The 20,108-nt window shown below is 44.9% G+C and overlaps 1 protein-coding gene across 4 annotated transcripts in view; it reads right to left on the bottom strand.

Moving 5' to 3' along the window:
- Positions 1–20,108, bottom strand: part of SEMA4D (semaphorin 4D) — a 974,222-nt gene that overhangs the window by 214,228 nt on the left and 739,886 nt on the right. Inside the window, exon 19 of one of the 4 annotated variants that reach the window (XM_069625654.1) lies at positions 1,809–1,871. The exons of the other annotated variants lie outside the window; for them this stretch is intronic. Within the exon in view, the coding sequence (XP_069481755.1) occupies positions 1,837–1,871 (35 nt within the window). The 3' untranslated portion in view covers positions 1,809–1,836. Of the gene's footprint in view, positions 1–1,808; positions 1,872–20,108 lie in introns of those variants that run through there. 4 annotated transcript variants of the gene reach the window in all.

Here is a 20,108-nt window from a genome sequence, read left to right as displayed (position 1 = left end):
TTCATTTTTGCAGTTTTAATTGATTTTTGTGAGTATCCTCTAGCCTTAAATCTGTCTGATAACAGTTGACATTCACTCTCAAAATCTGATAATTCTGTGCAATTACGTCGTGCTCTAATGAACTCTCCTTTCGGAATGTTGTAGATAACCGGTTTATGGTGGCAGCTAGTCGCATACAATGTTGAATTGACTACCGTCTCTTTTCTGAATGTTTTTGTGTGTAATTGTCCTGTGGATACAAAGATGGTTAGATCCAAAAAGTTAATTTCCGTTTTGCTGCTTTGCCCAATAAATTCTAGGCCAAATTCATTGTTATTTGCTTGGTTTAGTAAAGACTCCAGTTCTTCCGGTGTACCGTTCCAAATAATTAGTACATCATCGATGTACCTTAGCCATTTGATTATTTTGTTCTTGAACTCAGGTATTTGGTATATGTGTAGGTCTTCAATCATTCCCATTACAATGTTGGCAAGGGCTGGGGCATATTTAACGCCCATTGCGACTCGACGTGTTTGTCGAAAAAACTGATTATTGAAAATGAAAACATTATTCTCTAAAGTTGTCATGAGCATTTCTTTAAGCATACATGCAGAGTTGAAAAATGACGCAGATCTATTTTTGAAAGTATAGTCCATTGCCTCCAGGGCCAATTCGTATTTAATAGATGTATATAGAGCCTTGACGTCCCATGTTGCTAATAAGTATGTATCTTGCCACTGAATTTCTTCTACAATTTTAATGGCATCTGTTGTGTCTTTCAGATATGCCTGTATTTTAGGTACTTCAGGTCTTATTATATTTTCAATATATTCCGCTATAGGTTCTGTCGCCCAACCTATGCCACTTACAATAGGCCTTCCTTCTGGGATAGTGTCATATATCTTGTGAACTTTCGGAAGAAAGTATATGGTTGGAATTGTAGGTTTATTTACCCGTAGGTGTGTCTGCTCTTCATCAATTATTAGTCCTTGCTGGTGCCAGGCATTAATAAGGCTTGTCAAATCTTGTATTATTTTCGGTATTGGATTTCCTATTAATTTCTCATAACATTCTGGATTTTCCAAGTGGTTCATAGCCATCTTTATGTAATCCACTCTATTCATTATTATAATGTTGCCACCTTTGTCCGCTTCCTTGATAACCAATTGATGATTTGATTGTAATTTTCTTATGGCAAGAATTTCATTTGCTGTAAGATTTTTGAGATTAGTCTTGTTTTTTATTTGTCGTCTTTTTCTTAAGTAGTATAAATCTTGTGTGACGGCTCTGTAAAATGCGTCCACCATGTTATCTGGTGATAGCTGGGGTGTGAACCTGGATTTGGGTTTCAATTCTTTCATGGAAAAAGGAGTTGGCTATATTTGTAACTCATGAATGGTTTGATGTATTGGATAGTCTCCTGGTTCTTGTAGGGATCGTAATAGGTGAATACCGCTTAGTTCTTCTATGGTTATATCACTTCTAGTTATGGTTTCAGATGTTTTTTCCTTTTTTCAACTTCAGTCGCAAAAAAATTTTTACGTTTTAATTTCCGGACAAATTTGAAAAAGATCCACATGTATTTCTATGGGTTCAAACTCAGTTGTCGGGGCGAATGATAGGCCTTTATTCAATACATTAATTTCATCTTCAGTTAGTATTTGGTTCGATATGGTTCGATATGTTCATCAAATCAAATCAAAAGATACAAACAAGGAAACAGAAACATTCAGACGAAACAAGTCCGTTTCAAGTCCGTTTTCAGATCAGCAAAGCACCAGACACCTCACAGAAACGAGTCGGAGAAGAGGTAAGAGAGGATCAGGAGGACCCAGAAAATCCAGACGGCTTAGACGCCTATCGACGATTAACACGGGCGTCGTCGAAAGAAGCTGCCAAAAAAACAACAGAAATAAATAACTTGGTGATGAACATATCGAACCAAATACTAACTGAAGATGAAATTAATGTATTGAATACAAGTGATATAACCATAGAAGAACTAAGCGGTATTCACCTATTACGATCCCTACAAGAACCAGGAGACTATCCAATACATCAAACCATTCATGAGTTAGAAATACAGCCAACTCCTTTTTCCATGAAAGAATTGAAACCCAAATCCAGGTTCACACCCCAGCTATCACCAGATAACATGGTATACGCATTTTACAGAGCCGTCACACAAGATTTATACTACTTAAGAAAAAGACCACAAATAAAAAACAAGACTAATCTCAAAAATCTTACAGCAAATGAAATTCTTGCCATAAGAAAATTACAATCAAATCATCAATTGATTATCAAGGAAGCGGACAAAGGTGGCAACATTATAATAATGAATAGAGTGGATTACATAAAGATGGCTATGAACCACTTGGAAAATCCAGAATGTTATGAGAAATTAATAGGAAATCCAATACCGAAAATAACAAAAGATTTGACAAGCCTTATTAATGCCTGGCACCAGCAAGGACTAATAACTGATGAAGAGCAGACACACCTACGGGTAAATAAACCTACAATTCCAACCATATACTTTCTTCCGAAAGTTCACAAGATATATGACACTATCCCAGAAGGAAGGCCTATTGTAAGTGCCATAGGTTGGGCGACAGAACCTATAGCGGAATATATTGACAATATAATAAGACCTGAAGTACCTAAAATACAGGCATATCTGAAAGACACAACAGATGCCATTAAAATTGTAGAAGAAATTCAGTGGCAAGATACATACTTATTAGCAACATGGGACGTCAAGGCTCTATATACATCTATTAAATACGAATTGGCCCCGGAGGCAATGGACTATACTTTCAAAAATAGATCTGCGTCATTTTTCAACTCTGCATGTATGCTTAAAGAAATGCTCATGACAACTTTAGAGAATAATGTTTTCATTTTCAATAATCAGTTTTTTCGACAAACACGTGGAGTCGCAATGGGCGTTAAATATGCCCCAGCCCTTGCCAACATTGTAATGGGAATGTTTGAAGACCTACACATATACCAAATACCTGAGTTCAAGAACAAAATAATCAAATGGCTAAGGTACATCGATGATGTACTAATTATTTGGAACGGTACACCGGAAGAACTGGAGTCTTTACTAAACCAAGCAAATAACAATGAATTTGGCCTAGAATTTATTGGGCAAAGCAGCAAAACGGAAATTAACTTTTTGGATCTAACCATCTTTGTATCCACAGGACAATTACACACAAAAACATTCAGAAAAGAGACGGAAGTCAATTCAACATTTTATGCGACTAGCTGCCACCATAAACCGGTTATCTACAACATTCCGAAAGGAGAGTTCATTAGAGCAGGACGTAATTGCACAGAATTATCAGATTTTGAGAGTGAATGTCAACTGTTATCAGACAGATTTAAGGCCAGAGGATACTCACAAAAATCAACTAAAACTGCAAAAATGAAAGCCAAAAACATGACCAGACAATCAACATTATCTCAAAGCAGCAAAAGTACACAACCAGATGATACTATTCATTTTATTACGGCATATTGTGCAAACAACAAAGAAATTAAAAAAGTCCTAAAAAAGAACTGGTATCTATTAAAACTAGACCCACATATCGAGAAACACATACAAGATTATCCAACAATAATTTATAGGAAAGCCAGAACTCTGAAAAACATGTTGAGTCCTTCTATGATGTCCAAAGAGGAGGAAGAAGAAGCAAGATCACAAGCATGGTTACGACAACCACAGTCAGGTTTCAGGAAATGTGGCTTCTGTTCGATGTGCCACTATGCACTACAAGAAACAGTTACTTTTACGAACCAAGAAGGTGTCAAAACAAAGATTAGGAAACAAATTAATTGTAGATCCAAACATGTGGTCTACGCAGTGATATGTGTCTGTAATCTGCTCTACATTGGGAGCACCATTCGGGAGTTAAGAACTAGAATTAGAGAACATATTTCAGCCATAGGAAGTCAAGACAAAAACCTCCCGTTATCTGTTCATTGGCAAAACCAACACCAAATGCAAAATAAAAAAGACATTAGATTTATTGGACTGAAAAGAATCAAAATGGGCAAACGAGGAGGAAATCAAGAACTTTGCTTAAGGCAAGAAGAAGCCAGATTAATCTGTCATTTTCAAACATTGGAACATGGATTAAATTCAGACAATGAAATGATTCACTTTTTGTGATTCTGGAGAAGTAGCAGAGAAATAGCAGAAACAAAACCAAAAAAATGATAATATACAGGACTCTTGTTATGAATATTGCAAATGTTTTCATTAATTACAAAAATGTTTTTTTCCTGTTTTCTATTTTGTTCAATTATGATTTGTTGCATAGAAAAATATTATTGAATACTGCAATCTTAAAACATATGCTTCAGATATACACATGGGGAGATCCTATATATGGGCGAAACCGCTAATCAGATGAAAGTTAAACAGATGAGAGAGGCGAAATTAACATCAAACCACAGGTACCACAATGCACTATTCTGAAATTGCGAAATGAATGTGCACTGTTAAATCATATGTTTTAGATATACACATGGGGAGATCCTATATATGGGCGAAACCGCTAATCAGATGAAAGTTAAACAGATGAGAGAGGCGAAATTTACATCAAACCACAGGTACCACAATGCACCATTCTGAAATTGTGAAAAGAATGCTAATAAAATATAGTGCGAAAATAATGGTCAATGAAGAAAACTAAAGTTACCATAATGCACCATTCCCAACAGGAAACTGTCTTAGGTATACATAATATAAAGAGATTGCGGGGGGGGGGAAGGAAAAAAATACTAATAAACATAGTGAAAAATTAGTTACTCCTTTAACGTTAATTTTTGTAAATTTGGACATAATAATAAGTAACAGATCAGCTGTGCAAGATAAATTACGGAAGTTTAAATTCAAATCAATGTTACACTAAACACAAATGCAACAGACCATTTTAAACATCAAAAAGGAAAAAAGGACTTACGTACTAAAACTCAGCCCAAAGTATGGCCGCCGAATTTTGTAAATGAACAAAAGGAAAGAGGGACTAGCAATCTGTAACTCTTTATGAACAAGGATTTGCCAGAACCAAAACAGGACCCCCGATGCTTGAGGCATGAGCAAGAGAATTTTGTAGGTAAGCGCTTTTAAGGGGTGGAAAGACCACCGCTACAAGCATGCTCAATGTAGAATTCAGCACGCTTGATGCCGAGTGGCATAAACAAAATATATTTTGGTTGGGATTTCAAACTCACGCGAAAGGGTGTTTTGGTAAACACAAATGGGGAGCAAATCGGTTACCAGTCATTGTAACTGAAAAAGTAATTCCTAGTGACCGCTAGAGTAACAGAATGCATGAGACCAAGGATATGTAATGCGATTGGAGGATTGCAAATATGAATAGCACTTTTTACATAAATGCAATGAGAAAGATGTTACTAGTCATGCTTACTAGAGTTTAAAATGTGTCTAAATATATGCCAGGGAATCATGCATAAAGAATCAATCCGATAGAAGGTTAAAAGGCTAATGTTAGCATAACAGAACAACCAAATTTGTTCTAGGTGGGATTTAACCCTGGAACTACCGTGATACACTTCAACTAAAAACTAATTCCCGGAAATAAGGAAAGGGAGATTCGCATTACATTCAATAAGGGTAAGAAAACAAATTTACATGCTTTTCTGACAGCCAAAAATTGTTAGGTCCATGCCATCCCATACTTACTTCTTTTTCGGAATGCACAAATTTAATTTTAAAAAACTAACAGTCACTGTAATGGATTTATTTTTAACCATTTGAGGTAACTAAGAGGTGCTGCACTTTTAGGTGTTCATGCAATTTGAGAATGCTAAAAGGATATACTACACAGCCTAAGTCACTATTCCAACTACTAAATGTGTTCCAAAATATGCTAAAATGCTATTTCATGTGTTATATTTTGTGTTTTGTTTTATTACATGTTACGCTTGCATTCAGCCCGGATTTGAAAAAGGCGCCAATGAAACGCCGAAACACGTGTCATCCATATGGGCAGAACATATATCAAATAAATTAAGAAAATATACTTGAAGAAACTTGACTGCGTACTTTTATTCATTTACATCAGAAATTTGGCGCAAAGAGGTGTAGGCACAAACAAACTACTGCTTACTTTACAAACGGAGCTGAGGGACTCTATGTCTCCGTGTTGACCTACATCCTTGCGACACAAGAATAAAATAATAAAACCATTGCCAACCTTAATAGTACTAACATACGGGTCGCGAGAGTACACCTTATGAGATCCCCACTCAAGAAGTTCCTCACTCAGTAGATTGTCCTTGTAATAGTCTTGATTAAGAAAATATGATGCACTAGGTTTTTCTGTCAATTTATACAGCTCCAAGATCGACATATTTAAAACCACTTTTTAAGATTACATCATGCCATTTTGCATAGTTTATTCTACATAATGCTAATGATTCATGGGTGAGTTGGAGCTTGGAATGTTATCTTGTAGTTGCAATGAGAATAGGAATGTATTTTATCTAGTTATGGGATTTACTGATAACACTTTTTTAGAAATTTTATTTATTCTATGCATTTTATTAATAACTATCAATGTTTATGTTATACATTTTTATAATGTATGCTGTTGATGCTTAATTAAGTATTTTCAAATAAAGCAGTTCTGGCTGACTCGCAACTATTAGACTTATTTAATTGTTATCCCCATACCCCCAGTGTTTGGGAATCTTGATTTTGCACCAGTTTGTAGGCCTCACACTTTTGGAATTGGGAAAGAGGAGGTCACTTAAACCAGCTATACAAGAAAAGTAACTTGACTGACTCATAAAAGATAAAGTTTAACTTAGAGGGGGTTGTAAAGATTTCACTAAATACAGCCCCATCATTAGAAAATGCAGAGGTAAACATGGGGGAGAGGACACCCTCACATAGGTTTGGGATTTAGGTTTCAACGTGATCACTCAAAACATATGGTCTTGTAGATATATCAAATTCTCTGTATAACGGATCCCAATAAATAGCTGCCATAAAGCGCTAAAAAAAGGACCTTCAAAAAGAGGGACCAAGGCAGAACTGAGCGCAGACAGACAAAAAACTAAAGATTAAAAATAAATGTTTCCAAAGCTTTTCTAAAAGGAAAATAGGCCACAATAGACCAAAGGTGAATCAGAATCGGCAACTGAAAAAGCTTTGCCGCCCACAATGGATTTCCGGAAGTAAGGAACTTGCAGTAGGGGCTGGTTGGCGGAATAGATATTCCAAGAAGAACAATATCTCCTGATTTTGTAACCAAGATAATTGGGTCCACATCCATTGTACGCATGATAGACCAAACACAAAATCTTAAATTTAAAACAGCATTCCAACGGGAGCCAGTGTAACTCTCGAAGAACAGCAGAGAATTCAGGAAGCCCCATAGCGAACCGAGCTGCTGGATTTGAAATCACCTGCAGACAGTGGATAAGAGTTTCGGGTTGTGAAAACAGGGTGGCATTACAGTAATCTAAAATTCCCATTACTGAGGTAGAAATCATCATACCCCTGAAGAGTGGCCGGGACAAAAGGAATTATTTTCTTAAGCAATTTCAATTTAAAATGAGAAGTGGCACATCTAGCATTGATCTGTGGCTGAGCCGAAAGTGAAGATGCAATTATTAAGCAAAGATGCTTCACATTGCTAACTGAGACAGGGAGAGGGCCCAAAAAAAGAGGCCAAAACTCCATGGACCAAGGGGAGGACTTTGAAGGTTCTGCACCCAGGACCATGGCCTCAGTTCTGTCAACATTGAGCCTGAGCCAGTTCTTCTGTATCCAGTCACCAATGATAGAAACAATTTCTAAGGCCAGTGGCTGTTGATTCCGGATCATGATCAATACGCAAGATGAACAAGTTACTTACCCCTGGTAACGTTCTTTCGACTGTATGATCCTCCCATGTATGCCTTATCTTTTGATATTTCCAATATCCAGCTGAGCTGCTTCGGAAAACATTTTCAGCAGGTGGTGCTGTGCGTCTATGCCCGTCGACTCGATGTCCCTCGAAGGCCTGCGTCTTGATATTGACATCACTGAAGGTATATGTAGCACGCTCAGCGCCCGTTCGCTTCAGTTCCGTTTTTATGAATAGGATTTATCCCATACCTGACGGCTCCTCCACCTGAGAGAGTGCAGACTGTAATCGCAAGGCAAATTCTACAGCAGGGTAGGTTGGGAGGGGCGATGAGGAATACGTGGGAGGAACATCCAGTCAAAAGAACGATACCAGAGGTAAGTAACTTGATCTTTGAATGGATTGTGTCCTCCCACGTATGATATGATATGATATGGCATTTACAGCACGCCTATACATAAGTGTTTCCTTATCTTTTGATACAATCCCAAAGCAGTTAGTAGTTTTACTGGAGGAAGGCGTTAGAATTTTACATGACAATTTAATAGCTTTCATGGCTGTGTGTGCACAAAATTCAACACTGCTTTACCAAAAGCAGTTTCCTGACCCAAGGAAGAGTCTAAACTATAATTTTTGGTCAAAGTATGTACAGATGACCATGTGGCAGCCGCATGCATTTCTTTCATTAGTACTCCCCTCTGTAATGCAGAGGAAGTTGCCAGGCCACTGGTCGAATGAGCCCGTAGGCTTCTCTGGAGGATCTTTCCCTGGCAGTTTGTAGAATTCTGATATTGCCAATATTATCCATTTGGATAATGTCTGTTTGATGATAGAATACCCAATTTATGGACCGAATAGCCCACAAATAATTCATTGTCCTGTCCTAACTTTGCCATTCTAGTGATATAGAAGCTTATTTCACGTTTAGGGTCAAGCCTGTGAAGTCTCTCCTCTTCCTTCCCAGGGTAAGGAGGAGGGAAGAATGATGGTAAAGTTATCTTCTGTGTGAGATGAAATTCAGAGACAATTTTAGGTAGAAAGGTGGGTTTCACCTTCAGCACCACCTTATCCTTATAAAAAATAGTGTAAGGAGGCTTCCAGGATAAAGCAGGCAGATGTAATAGCTACTAAAAAGATGGTTTTTCAGGGTTAGTAGCCTCAAAGGACAGTAGTGTAAAGGCTTAAAAGGAGCACACATGAACTTTAACACCAAGTTGAGATCCCAAATCGGGAATTGAAAAGGGATTGGAGGGAAAACATTTGTTAATCCCTTTAGAAATTGGACGATTAGAGGTATTTTAAAGTAAGAAGCTTCTTCTGAAGTGCGCTTCAATATAGAAAGCGCTGCTAGAAATCCCTTAATGGTACCAATCTGGAGCCCCAGATTAGCTAGGTGTAACAAAAAAGATAACACCATCGGTGTATTACATGTAAATGGATCAACATTCTCATCTCTATACCAGCTGTAGAATTTGCTCCAATGGCAGCGGTACAAAGACTTAGTTGCTGGTCTTCTGGCCGAAAGCAAAATCTCCATTATGTCGTCTGGGAGGTCCCAACCCTTGTATCTCAGCCTTTCAGAAACCATGTGTGAAGGCTGAGCGTCCTGATATCCGGATAGAGAACCCGAGCCTCCTCTTGCGAGAGAAGGTCCTCTCTTTCTGGAAGACGTATCGGAGGGCAGATTGACATGTCCAGAAGGTCCGGGTACCACGTCCTCTTAACCAAAACAGGGGCAATTAGGATCATGGATTTCCTGAACTCGCTCAACCTTCTGATCATGTGAGGAATGAATGGGACTGGACGAAAAGCTTACAGGAGTGAAAAATCCCAGTCCACAACAAACCAGTCTCCTGGAGCTCCTCTTGGGGGAAATTCCCTTGAGCAGTACAGTTTGCACTTTCGGTTGACACCTGTTGCAAACAGATCTAATTGAGGGGTTCCCCAAAGGGTGAACATCCCTTGAAGGACTTCCTGAGCTAGTTGCCACTTGTGGGAGACTGAGCGCTGCCTGCTCAGAGAATCCACCGCTGTATTCTCCACTCTGGCTAGGTGAACTGCCAATAGGGAGATTCCTTCTTGTATCGCCCAGAACCAGAGCTGCATTGCTTCGCTGCACAGTGGTAGTGACCCTACACCTCCTCTTTTGTTGAGGTAGTGCATAGCCACTGTGTTTGTCATTATTAGGACATCCTTTCCCCGTACAGATGGCAGACAGGCCTTCAGCACTAGTCTGAGTGCCCTCAGCTCCAAAAGGTTGATTTGTTGTTTGGTCTCCGATGGAGACCAACAACTGCTGATTGTCAGATTGTTGGCGTGGGCTCCCCAACCCGTGGGTGAGGCATCCGTCGCTACGGTCATCTCCGGCCATTGTTGCCAAAACTGTTCTCCTTTCAAGATGTTCTCCCGGCAGGCCCACCACCGAAGGTCCTATGAGATTCTGCTCAGAATTTGTAGGAGGTCTGACATCCTTCCTGAGAATTGGGACCACTGAGTCCTGAGAGCACATTGGAGCGATCTCATTTTCAGGCGAGCTTCTGGCACCAGAAAAAAAGCAGGATGCCATGAGGCCGAGCAAACTCAAAAAATCGAAGGCCGGTAGATGCTGGGCATTCTGGAATTTGGTCACCATCTGCAGAATGTCTTGAGCCCTCACCTCTGGTGGGGAGGCTTTTCCCAGGGATGCATCCAGGATTGCTCCAATGAATTGGAGCCTTTGAGATGGTATCATGTGAGACTTCTTGAAGTTGAGGGAGAAGCCCAATCTGTGAAGGAAGTGACAGATGGAGCTGAGATGTTCCAGGGCCTGTTCGGGAGAACTGGTCCTGATCAGCCATCGTCCATGTAGGGGTAAACATGAATTCCCCTTCTTCTGAGACTCGCTGCCACAACCACCATCAACTTGGTGAAAACCCTCGGGGCTGAAGTCAGCCTAAATGGCAGACCTCCCAAAACCGATAATGAGAACCTGCAATGACGAACCTTGGGTACTGTCTGTGCTTGTGATGGATTGGCACATGAAAGTAAGCACCATGAAGGTCCAATGATACCATCCAATCCTGAAGCTGGAGGGCCTGAAGGATCTGAGAAAGAGGTAGTATCTTGAACTTGTCCTTCCTGGGGAACTTGTTCAAGTCTCTTAAGTCCAAAATGGGTCTCAATCCTCCGGCCTTTTTTTAATATGTTGGCAGACATGCTTGAATTTGTATTACACAATAAGCTGAATACATGTGCTTTTGGAATGTTTGTTTGCCTTGAACTAATCACACTAATGTCTTGTGGAATCCACTGCAAATATGCTAAATGGCTATATATGTTACTTGGTTTTTCAGCTTGCCTTGTACCATTTTCGTTAACACTTTTTTCGTTAACACTTTTTGTAATTCGCTGACTTTATGCCAAATGCTGGCTCAATATAGGTGTTCTTATCTTCTTGTTCATCTTGAACCAGCTTTACCAAAAAGTATTTTGTCATTACAAGCGTTATTTCTTGGTTAGTTGGCACCAAAAAGAACATCATTGTATTAATGAATGACAATTTTTTGACATGGTGAATAGCAACACAGCCGACGTGCGTTTCAACCTTAGTCTTTTTCAAGGCCAATTAAGTTTGAAAGGTGAGTTCTGGAGAGTTGTGGGCTGATCCCCTCCGTCCCTCCCCCCCCCCCCCCCCCCCCCCCCCAAGTATGGGCATCGGGGGGGCGCGAGAACCCCTTCTCAGAAGCTTCGGCCGACTTCGGCACCGTCTGGCTATCCAGCCCCCCTGACGCCCATACCTGGGAGGATCAGCCCACAACTCTCCGGAACTCACCTTTCAAACTCAATTGGCCTTGAAAAAGACTAAGGTTGAAATGCGCGTCGGCTGTGTTGCTATTCACCATGTCAAAAAATTGTCATTCATTAATACAATGATGTTCTTTTTGGTGCCAACTATACAAAAAATAAAATATGCTTGTAATGACAAAATACTTGACGCAATCATTGATATAACCAACGTGCACAAACTGTGACAATATGGACTAACACATCCAGCCAGCGCCAAACTAATCCACGGATTTGTCATCCCCGCAAAGCTTTAAACCAAACAGGAACCTTGGAGTTGGTCCCTGGACAAACCAGGATTTAGGCTGCAGGCAGAATTAGCAACAAGCAAATAGCAGGTGCGCAGGAGAGAGGGAGTCCCGACACCTTAACTCCAACCAATGTCAAACAGCTTTACTAACAGCTTGTGGAATTTACTTATAATATGCTGAACGTTGTAAATTGTTTTTTTCACTGAAGGATTATCACTATCCCTAATATATTCACAATGATAAAAATAGGTACCCGACTTTTGAGCGAGGCACCCAGAGAGACTTTTTGTTTGTGCATTAGTTGCATTAAAGAAATGGGTTTGACAATGCAATCCCAGTTAAAAGGACAGCAGGTCATGGGGGAGGAGTGGGTCTCACACAAGGTCTCTCTAGAGTATACCAACATAGCTGAGAGACTGGATTCAGCAGGGGAAGCCCAACGGCCATCCGGCGTCTGCTGCACACCTCTCCTACACATCCTTTCCCCCCCCCCCCCAAGCACATATGTGCGAGCGGTCACATGAGGAAGTGATGATGTGAGAAGAAAATTAAGAACAGAAGCTTCTCTTTTGTTTTAGGGCAAGGGGATCCTCTTTGGTATAAACATTTGTGAACATGCTTTCAAACTATTACCACTGGTGCATAACCCCCCGATAGGCTGGGGAGAATGTAATCAACTCTGAATGGGCATTGTGGGAGTGGATGTGGCTCAAGAGGTCCAATGGCGGTGGGTCTGTCCTTTAATCCAATTATTTTGGAAAGAAATGTTGCACCTTATAAATAGGTCCAATTACCTTCATGATCATACTGGGACTCTTAGTTCTTGATCTACCTTCTTCACAACTGGTTGGAAATTGTCTGCACCGCAGGCAGGCCTGGAAAAGCATCTCACTGTAAAGTGCTTTAGCTTGGGGTTTGCGTGCTATGTCCCTTCATGTGCTAGCTCGCACCTATAAAACGAGCATCACCAATTCCTTGTTCAATTGCCTTATTTTATTCCTTTGCCCTAAGGTTTCAATATGGCATATGCTTGCAGGAATGGACAGGAAGGTGTTGTGAAGGAACAGCAAGACTTCAGAGTCCTGTAATTACCATGAAGGTAATATTTCCTTACTCTTTCATTCTGCCATCCCTCCTTCCCAAATAGTTGGGAACCCGACTAAACAGTACTCAGACAGTGACAGTATAGGGTGATTGGGTTCAAGCGAATAAATTGTGCAGTTCCTAATGGGCGAAAGGACAAATCTTCACAGGAGGAAGAAGCCAAAGAGTAATGCTTACAAAACGTACGCAGCACTGTCTACATGGCTTATGTGAAGAATTTGATGGCGCTGTCACCGGTTCCCCGGAGGGAACCTCCCCTCATGTGGCCAGGGAAGGCAGAAGGTACCAGCTCACTGCCCCCAGGGCTGGCTATCTGCGGGGTTGACCATATGGGGGAGAACAACCTAGGGGAAAAGGGGAGACTCCACAGACACAGCATGCTATACCTCTCCTTCTTTAAGGGATAACATCTATTTTCCGCCATCTAATCTGTGCATGGCATATTGTAACGTAGAACATCCTAATGAAGGGAACCGAATCACCAATACATATCCTTATGAGAAGACTGGGACGAGAAGGAGTGATCGAGTAATGAAGATTACTCTGACCAAAAAAGACAGTGTGCGCATAGTTGTTGGGAACTGGAGATTCCAAACCAGCAGTGGAAAACCAAGATGGAGAATCCATACCAGTCAGTGGTCGGGATGAGAGAAGGAAGTAGACCATCTTGTAGAGTCGCTGCGAGCCTGAGTACGCCGTCCGGAACATCCCCAAGAGAAGAGGTTTTCCACAGCAGTACCATGACCAGAGAAGTCTGCTGGAAGGAGGCGGATGCCAAGCGGAAGCCCGGGGGCAGAAGAAGCAGCAAGCAGAGCCCACAGCAGAAAGCAGACAAGACTGCTGGGTGCTTTGTCTGGTATACCGCATACCTGAAAGGACACTAAATAGAAGCTGGGAAAGCTCGAGCAGGGAGATAGGAGCCCTGGGACCTTGTGTAAAGGTTCAAGACCTGTGTGGAAAAGAATATGAGAACCAAGCCCTTGGTCCTGACCAGATAGAATTTCAGAGCACGTCTGACATCCAGACAGTGCAATACCCTCTGAGCATCACCTTTAAGGTTGGCAAAAAACATAGGGAAGACAATCTCCTTGTTTAGATGGAAATCAGGGGCTACCTTAGGTAAAAACGTGGGGTGCGTTCCCAGGACCACATTATCCTTGTGAAAAGTAATATAGGGTTCTGAAGCCACCAGTGCCTGGATCTCGCGGACTCTGTGAGGAGAGGTGAGATCACCAACAGCTGTTTTAATGGTGACCAGCCTGATGTCCGCGGATGCCATTGGCGCAAATGATTTGTGCGCCAAGGCGCCCAACACTACAATTGAGGTCCCACACCAGGTGTGGTTTTTTGATGGGCGGGAAGAGCCTGTTGAGGCTTGCCAAATGTCGCTTGACCACAGGGTTGGAAGAGGAGAAGACCTCCTCCTCCAAATTTCTGTAAGCCCCTAGGGCTGCCAAATAGGGGCAGCATGTATCCACCTGCCCGCCGGAGTGAGCAAGGTGTGCCGAGAAGGAGAGCACATCATCCAACATGCACGTAAGAGGGTAGATCTCTTTAGAGTCTGTCCAGTGACATAATCTATTCCATTTACTCTTGTACTGGCTCCTAGTAGCCCTGCTCCTAGTGCCCTGAATGATCTCTAGGTTAGTCTGTGATAGGCACAGGAGTTTCATCGTGACCTGCTTAGACACCACTCTGCAATGGCTAATTTCTGTGGGGTGTGGTGGATGACCCTGCCCCCCTGCTGTGCCAGAAGATGAGCTGGGCCCATCAGAAGGTGAATGGGTGGCCTGTCAGAGAGGCTGAGAAGCTTCAAGAAGCACAGTCTTGCTGGCCACCACAGAGCTATCAGAATGATGCTGAGATGACAAGATTCCTTTATCTTGCAGATCACCTTGTGGACCAGGGGCATGGGAGGGAAGGCATACGCTGTCATGCCGTTCCACTGTATCTGGAATGCGTCACCCAGGGAGCCAGGGCCCTGCCCCTGCCAGGACGCAAACTGCTGGCACTTCTTGCTGTCCCAGGAGGCAAAAGATCCACTTGAGGGTGCCCGTATCTGCTGAAGATCTCCAGCAGAACCTGATCGTTCAATTGCCACTCGTAATTGTCCGCTCCCAGTCTGCTGAGGCTGCCCGCCTCCAAGTTGGACCTGCACAGTGGAGGGGACCTGGTACCCCCCGCTTGTTGACTTAGTACATGCTGGTGGAGTTGTCGGTCTGGATAAGGACAACCTTGCCCCCAATGAGCGGAAGAAAAGCTTTGAGAGCTAGCCAGATGGCTTTCAGCTCCAGTTAGTTGATATGAGACTCCTGCTCCTGCCGGGTCCAGACTGCATGGATGCTGTGGCTGCTCAGAGTGGCCCCCAGACTGCTAGGGAGGAGTCTGTAGTGATGGTGACCAGCAGGGCTGGCTGCCGAAGGGCTTGCCCATCCGCAGGTTGCAGTCCCTGAACCACCATGTGAGGTCCGAGTGGAGAGAATGAGGAATGTTGACAAGCTCCGCTTGGGAGCCCCTCTCCTGATTCTATGAGGCTGTGAAGCGCAGCTGTAATCTCATCTCGAGTCTCATGTGGGGAACGGCCAGTAGGACCGCTACCATGATATCTAATAGATGCTGGTACCACCAGGCCGATGTCACCTCTCGGCAGAGGAAGTGAGCAGTGGCCATCTTGATGGCCGTGATCTTGTCCTCCGAGGGGAACACTCTCTCGGACCTCATGTCCCATATGAGTCCCAGGAAGGTCAGTCTCTGCATAGGCTGCAGCTGAGACTTCTTGAGGTTCAGCAAAAATCCCAGCTCATGGAGGGTAATCATAAAAGGCAGAGGAAGTGTGGTGAACCACAACCGGAGATCTCGCCCTGACAAGCCATTGGTCCAGGTACGGGTAGACATGGTGGCCCTGGGCCCTGAGGAGGGCCGCCAATAAATGAATGAGTCTGGTAAATACCCTGGGGGCTGAATTGAGGCCAAAGGGTAGCACCTTGTATTGGAAATGGAAGCCCTGGATCCTGAATCGCAGAAAAGAGCGATGCAGCTGCCAAATCGGGACATGTAGATAAGCGTCCTTCAGATTCAGGGAGCACATCCAATCTCCCTTGCACAATGTCTCCGCTATGAGTGCTGGCGTAACCATCTGGAATTTTTGGGGAGAGGCTGAGGGTGGAGAGGTCCGGCACAATTCTCAGGACAGCCTGGTGGTTCTCTTGTATGGCAAAAATCCTGGAGTAGAAGCCCAATCCTCGCTGGGAGGCTGGGACTTCTTCCACTGCCTGGCTCTCGACGAGCGACTGAATTTCCACCAACAGAGTTGCTGTCTCAATCTGTGGGGGTGGAGGGAGGAGAGGGTGGGATCGGTAGGCGGTACCTTGTGGATACTACAGAGAGTATCCAGGGATGTGGGAATTTCTGACGCCAAAACTGTGCGTGAAGGGCAAGTTTGGCCCCCACCATAGAGACGTGAACCCAAAGGAACGCGTCATGCCTTCTTTCCCTATGAGGCTGAAGCAGAGGAGGGGGAATGAAAAAAGCCCTTACACCCCACCGCCCCCTTTTGTTGTTTGCATCAGTGTTGACTAGGCGAGAAGTCGGGCTGCCTGGAACTTCGTTCTTGGAAGCCGCAGAACCCTCAGAACATCCGTCCCTTCTCATAACGTTGATGCGACTGGGTGTATGTCTTGAGCATGGCCTTCATAAGGATAAAGACTTTGCAGTTTGCAAACTGTTTTTCTTTTTATCTAGCTCCTCATCGATGATGGAGTGAAAGAGGTCACCCTCGAATGGAAGGTCCAATATGCGTTCCTGGACGTCTGGGTTGAATTTAGTAGCCCGAAGCCAGGCAGTCCTCATCTCCGTGGTGATGCATATGGCCCGGCCAGAGACGTCAATGTGGGCCACGGTGGACTCCATGATGTCTTGCACCACCATTTTGCCTCTGCCAGTCCCGCCTTAAATCGTGAATGGTTCTGCACCGGAAGTTCTGGAAGGAAGACTGTCATTTCCTGCCAAAGCCTCTGGTTAACGGCTGCCAGCATGGCATCCGCGTTGGAGTGACGAATATGCAGAGAAGCGTTGGAATAAAGCTTCTTCCCATACGCCTCCAAGATCTTCTCCTTGCCTAGCAGTGCTAAGGACGAGGTGGCCGAGGACGACTGAGGCTTTGAGTAGAGTGACGCTGCAGCAATCACTGAAGAGTGGAGTTGAGGCTGGGCCGATAGCAAGAGTGGATTCCCCTCCATTTGCCTATTCTTGGCGTCCAGGTGCCAATTGACAGTTTGGGCAGAGTGGGGTTTGAGCCACCCCTTCTTCGCCAAGGCGACAATGTCCTTCTGCATCGGGGTCCCCGTTCTAGCCACGGGCCGTAGAGCGAGGACCCTGGCCAGTATCCCCGCCTCCTGCGAGCCGTTTGTGGAAGGACTTGGCTGACGATGGTGTGTCAGGGTCTTCTTCCTCGTCTGTGTCCACCAGGGCATCCGGCTGGTCCGGAGCAAGTGTAGGAGTGCTTGGCGCCGAGGGATGAGGTGTGGAAACCAGAGCCGGAGGCTGCAGCGGAGGCTGGTACGGAACCGCCTGAACTGTAGGAGGCAGGGGAGCAGGAATCAAAGGAGCTGGCGTGGGCAGCAGGGGCTGCACCGTGGCCTGCAGCGGTGGAGCCACATGAGGAATGACTATAGGCGCAGGCGGAGGGGCCAGAGAGAGCATGTCCCCATCTGAGGGGACCTCATGAGCATGAGGAACTTTTCAAAGAACCTGTCCTAGCAGGCCGGTGGGGTGGCAGGTAATATCGACAGGGTAGCGGGTGGCTGCTGGGGCCGGTGCACACTGTCTAGCTGGTTGCGGGGAGTAAACCTGCCCTGCGATGCTGACGGATAAACTGTAGGCCATGTACCTGGTTGACACCAGTCCCACCTTGTAACTCGTTCACCCACCTGCTCTGTTCCTCGGGTAGTATCGGATGAGCGGCCATCTTGTTGAGCTGCATACCACGTGCCAAAGTTGTGGTGCTTGGCTCACTGGGCCTAGCCTCCGCCAGGACTGTTGGCGATGGAGAATGAGACCTAGCCTGAACCTCAGGTCGAGGCCTGGTGGCGTGTCGCCCTCAGCAGTATCGCTGGCAGTTCTGCGTGCAGGCGCCCCCTCCGGACATGTTGCTGGTAAAAGGGCGTAGGCCCTCAGGTGTTCACCCGGTAAAAGAATCTTGCGGTCCATCAGCACCGTTTCCGTAAGGATCTAACTACCCCGCGGCCTGACGGTTGGTATATGAATTAGAATTGGTACCCATGCTGGTATGAGAACCTGATAGGTTCCTCCCGAAAGGAGTTGCCCTTGTGGGTTGCACTAGAAAGGAGCAGCCCTCCCTTGGGCCTTGACTTATGTCTGATGAAGTCCTTCAAGTCCTCTGGAGGCGACTTCTCGAAGAGCTCCCTCCAACTAGCTGGTCTGTACTTCAGGGCGCGTGAAGAAAGTGCGTTTCATGCGGCTCAAACCCTCCCATCTGTGGTCGGGGCCAAGGCAGCAGAGGCAAAGAGCATGGGGGTCTGATGTAGGGAAGAGCCCCTCACAGGCTGGACACCTGCTGAAGTCGACATGCGCCGGGGAGGAGCGTGGCACCAGAGGACCTAGTACCCGATTGATAAAAGACAAAAAAGACAGAAGCAGCTATCCGGGGAAGAGCGCGTGTTATTACATGGCTGAAGCCAATCCCAGGAGCGCTGGTGAAATCGGCCCGTTCCCGTCGACACGGAAAAGGGGACTGAGGAGTGGCGCCGGTGGGTGGAGTCAGGGGAGCGCATGCTCCCAGGGCCGCATCCCTGCAAGGCTCTACATTTAATGGGGAAGATTATTTTCTGGTGAAAAGGGTTCACTCTCCCGTCCCTAGCGAGGGACGCCCGTGCATTATGGAGAAAAGCATAACTGCAGCATCAAAACAAGAACTTTGCTGCACCACAATTTGGGTTTCTGCTTTATTTTAAGCCACTTAGGCATCCAAATGTACAGGCTTTTCATACAGTATTTGTCATATGGATCCTGTGCTCAATTAAGCAATATGAAAATGGAATCAGGAGAGGGGCTCCCAAGCGGAGCTCGTCAACATTCCTCATTCTCTCCACTTGGACCTCACATGGTGGTTCAGGGACTACAACCTGCGGACGGCCAAGTCCTTCATCAGCCAGCCCCACAGGTCACCATCACTACGGACTCCTCCCTAGAGGTCTGGGGGGCCACTCTGACCAGCCACAGCATCCATGCAGTCTGGACCCGGCAGGAGCAGGAGTCTCATATCAACTGGCTGGAGCTGAAAGCCATCTGGCTAGCTCTCAAAGCTTTTCTTCCGCTCATTGGGGCCAGGTCATCTATATCCAGATGAACAACTCCACTAGTATGTACTAAGTAAACAAGCAGGGGGTACCAGGTCCACTGCGCAGCTAGCGGTCAGCATGTGGGAATGGGCCCTGGAGAACAACATCTACCTCAGGGCCATCCACCTACCGGGCGGTCCAACTTGGAGGCGGACAGGCTGAGCAGACTGGGAACGTACAATTACGAGTGGGAATTGAACAATAAGGTTCTGCAGGATATCTTCAGCAGATGGGGGCATCCTCAAGCGAATCTATTTGCCTCCTGGGACACCAAGAAGTGCCAGCAGTTTGCATCCTGGCAGGGGCAGTGCCCCAGCTCCTGGGTGATGCATTCCAGATACAGTGGAACGGCATGACAGCGTATACCTTCCCTCCCATGCCCCTGGTCACTCAGGGCGCTAGGAGCAGGGCTACTAGGAGCAAGTAGAAGGGTAAATGGACTAGGTTTGGTCATTGGCTGGACTCAAGATCAAAGCCCTTACATGCACGTTGGATGATTTGCTCTGCTTCATGGCACACCTTGCTCACTCGGGCGTGCAGGTGGATACATGCTGCACCTATTTGGCAGCCATAGGGGTTTACAGAAATTCAGAGGTAGTCTTCTCCTCTTCCAAACCTGTGGTCAAGCGACATTTGGCAAGCCTCACCAGGCTCTTCCCACCCATCAAAAAAGCACAACACACTGTGTGGGACCTCAA

The sequence above is a fragment of the Ambystoma mexicanum genome, chromosome 6p (assembly GCF_040938575.1).
Source record: "Ambystoma mexicanum isolate Mex_15411 chromosome 6p, UKY_AmexF1_1, whole genome shotgun sequence".
Classification (NCBI taxonomy): Eukaryota; Metazoa; Chordata; class Amphibia; order Caudata; family Ambystomatidae; genus Ambystoma; species Ambystoma mexicanum.
This window is presented reverse-complemented; position numbering and strand designations above follow the sequence as displayed.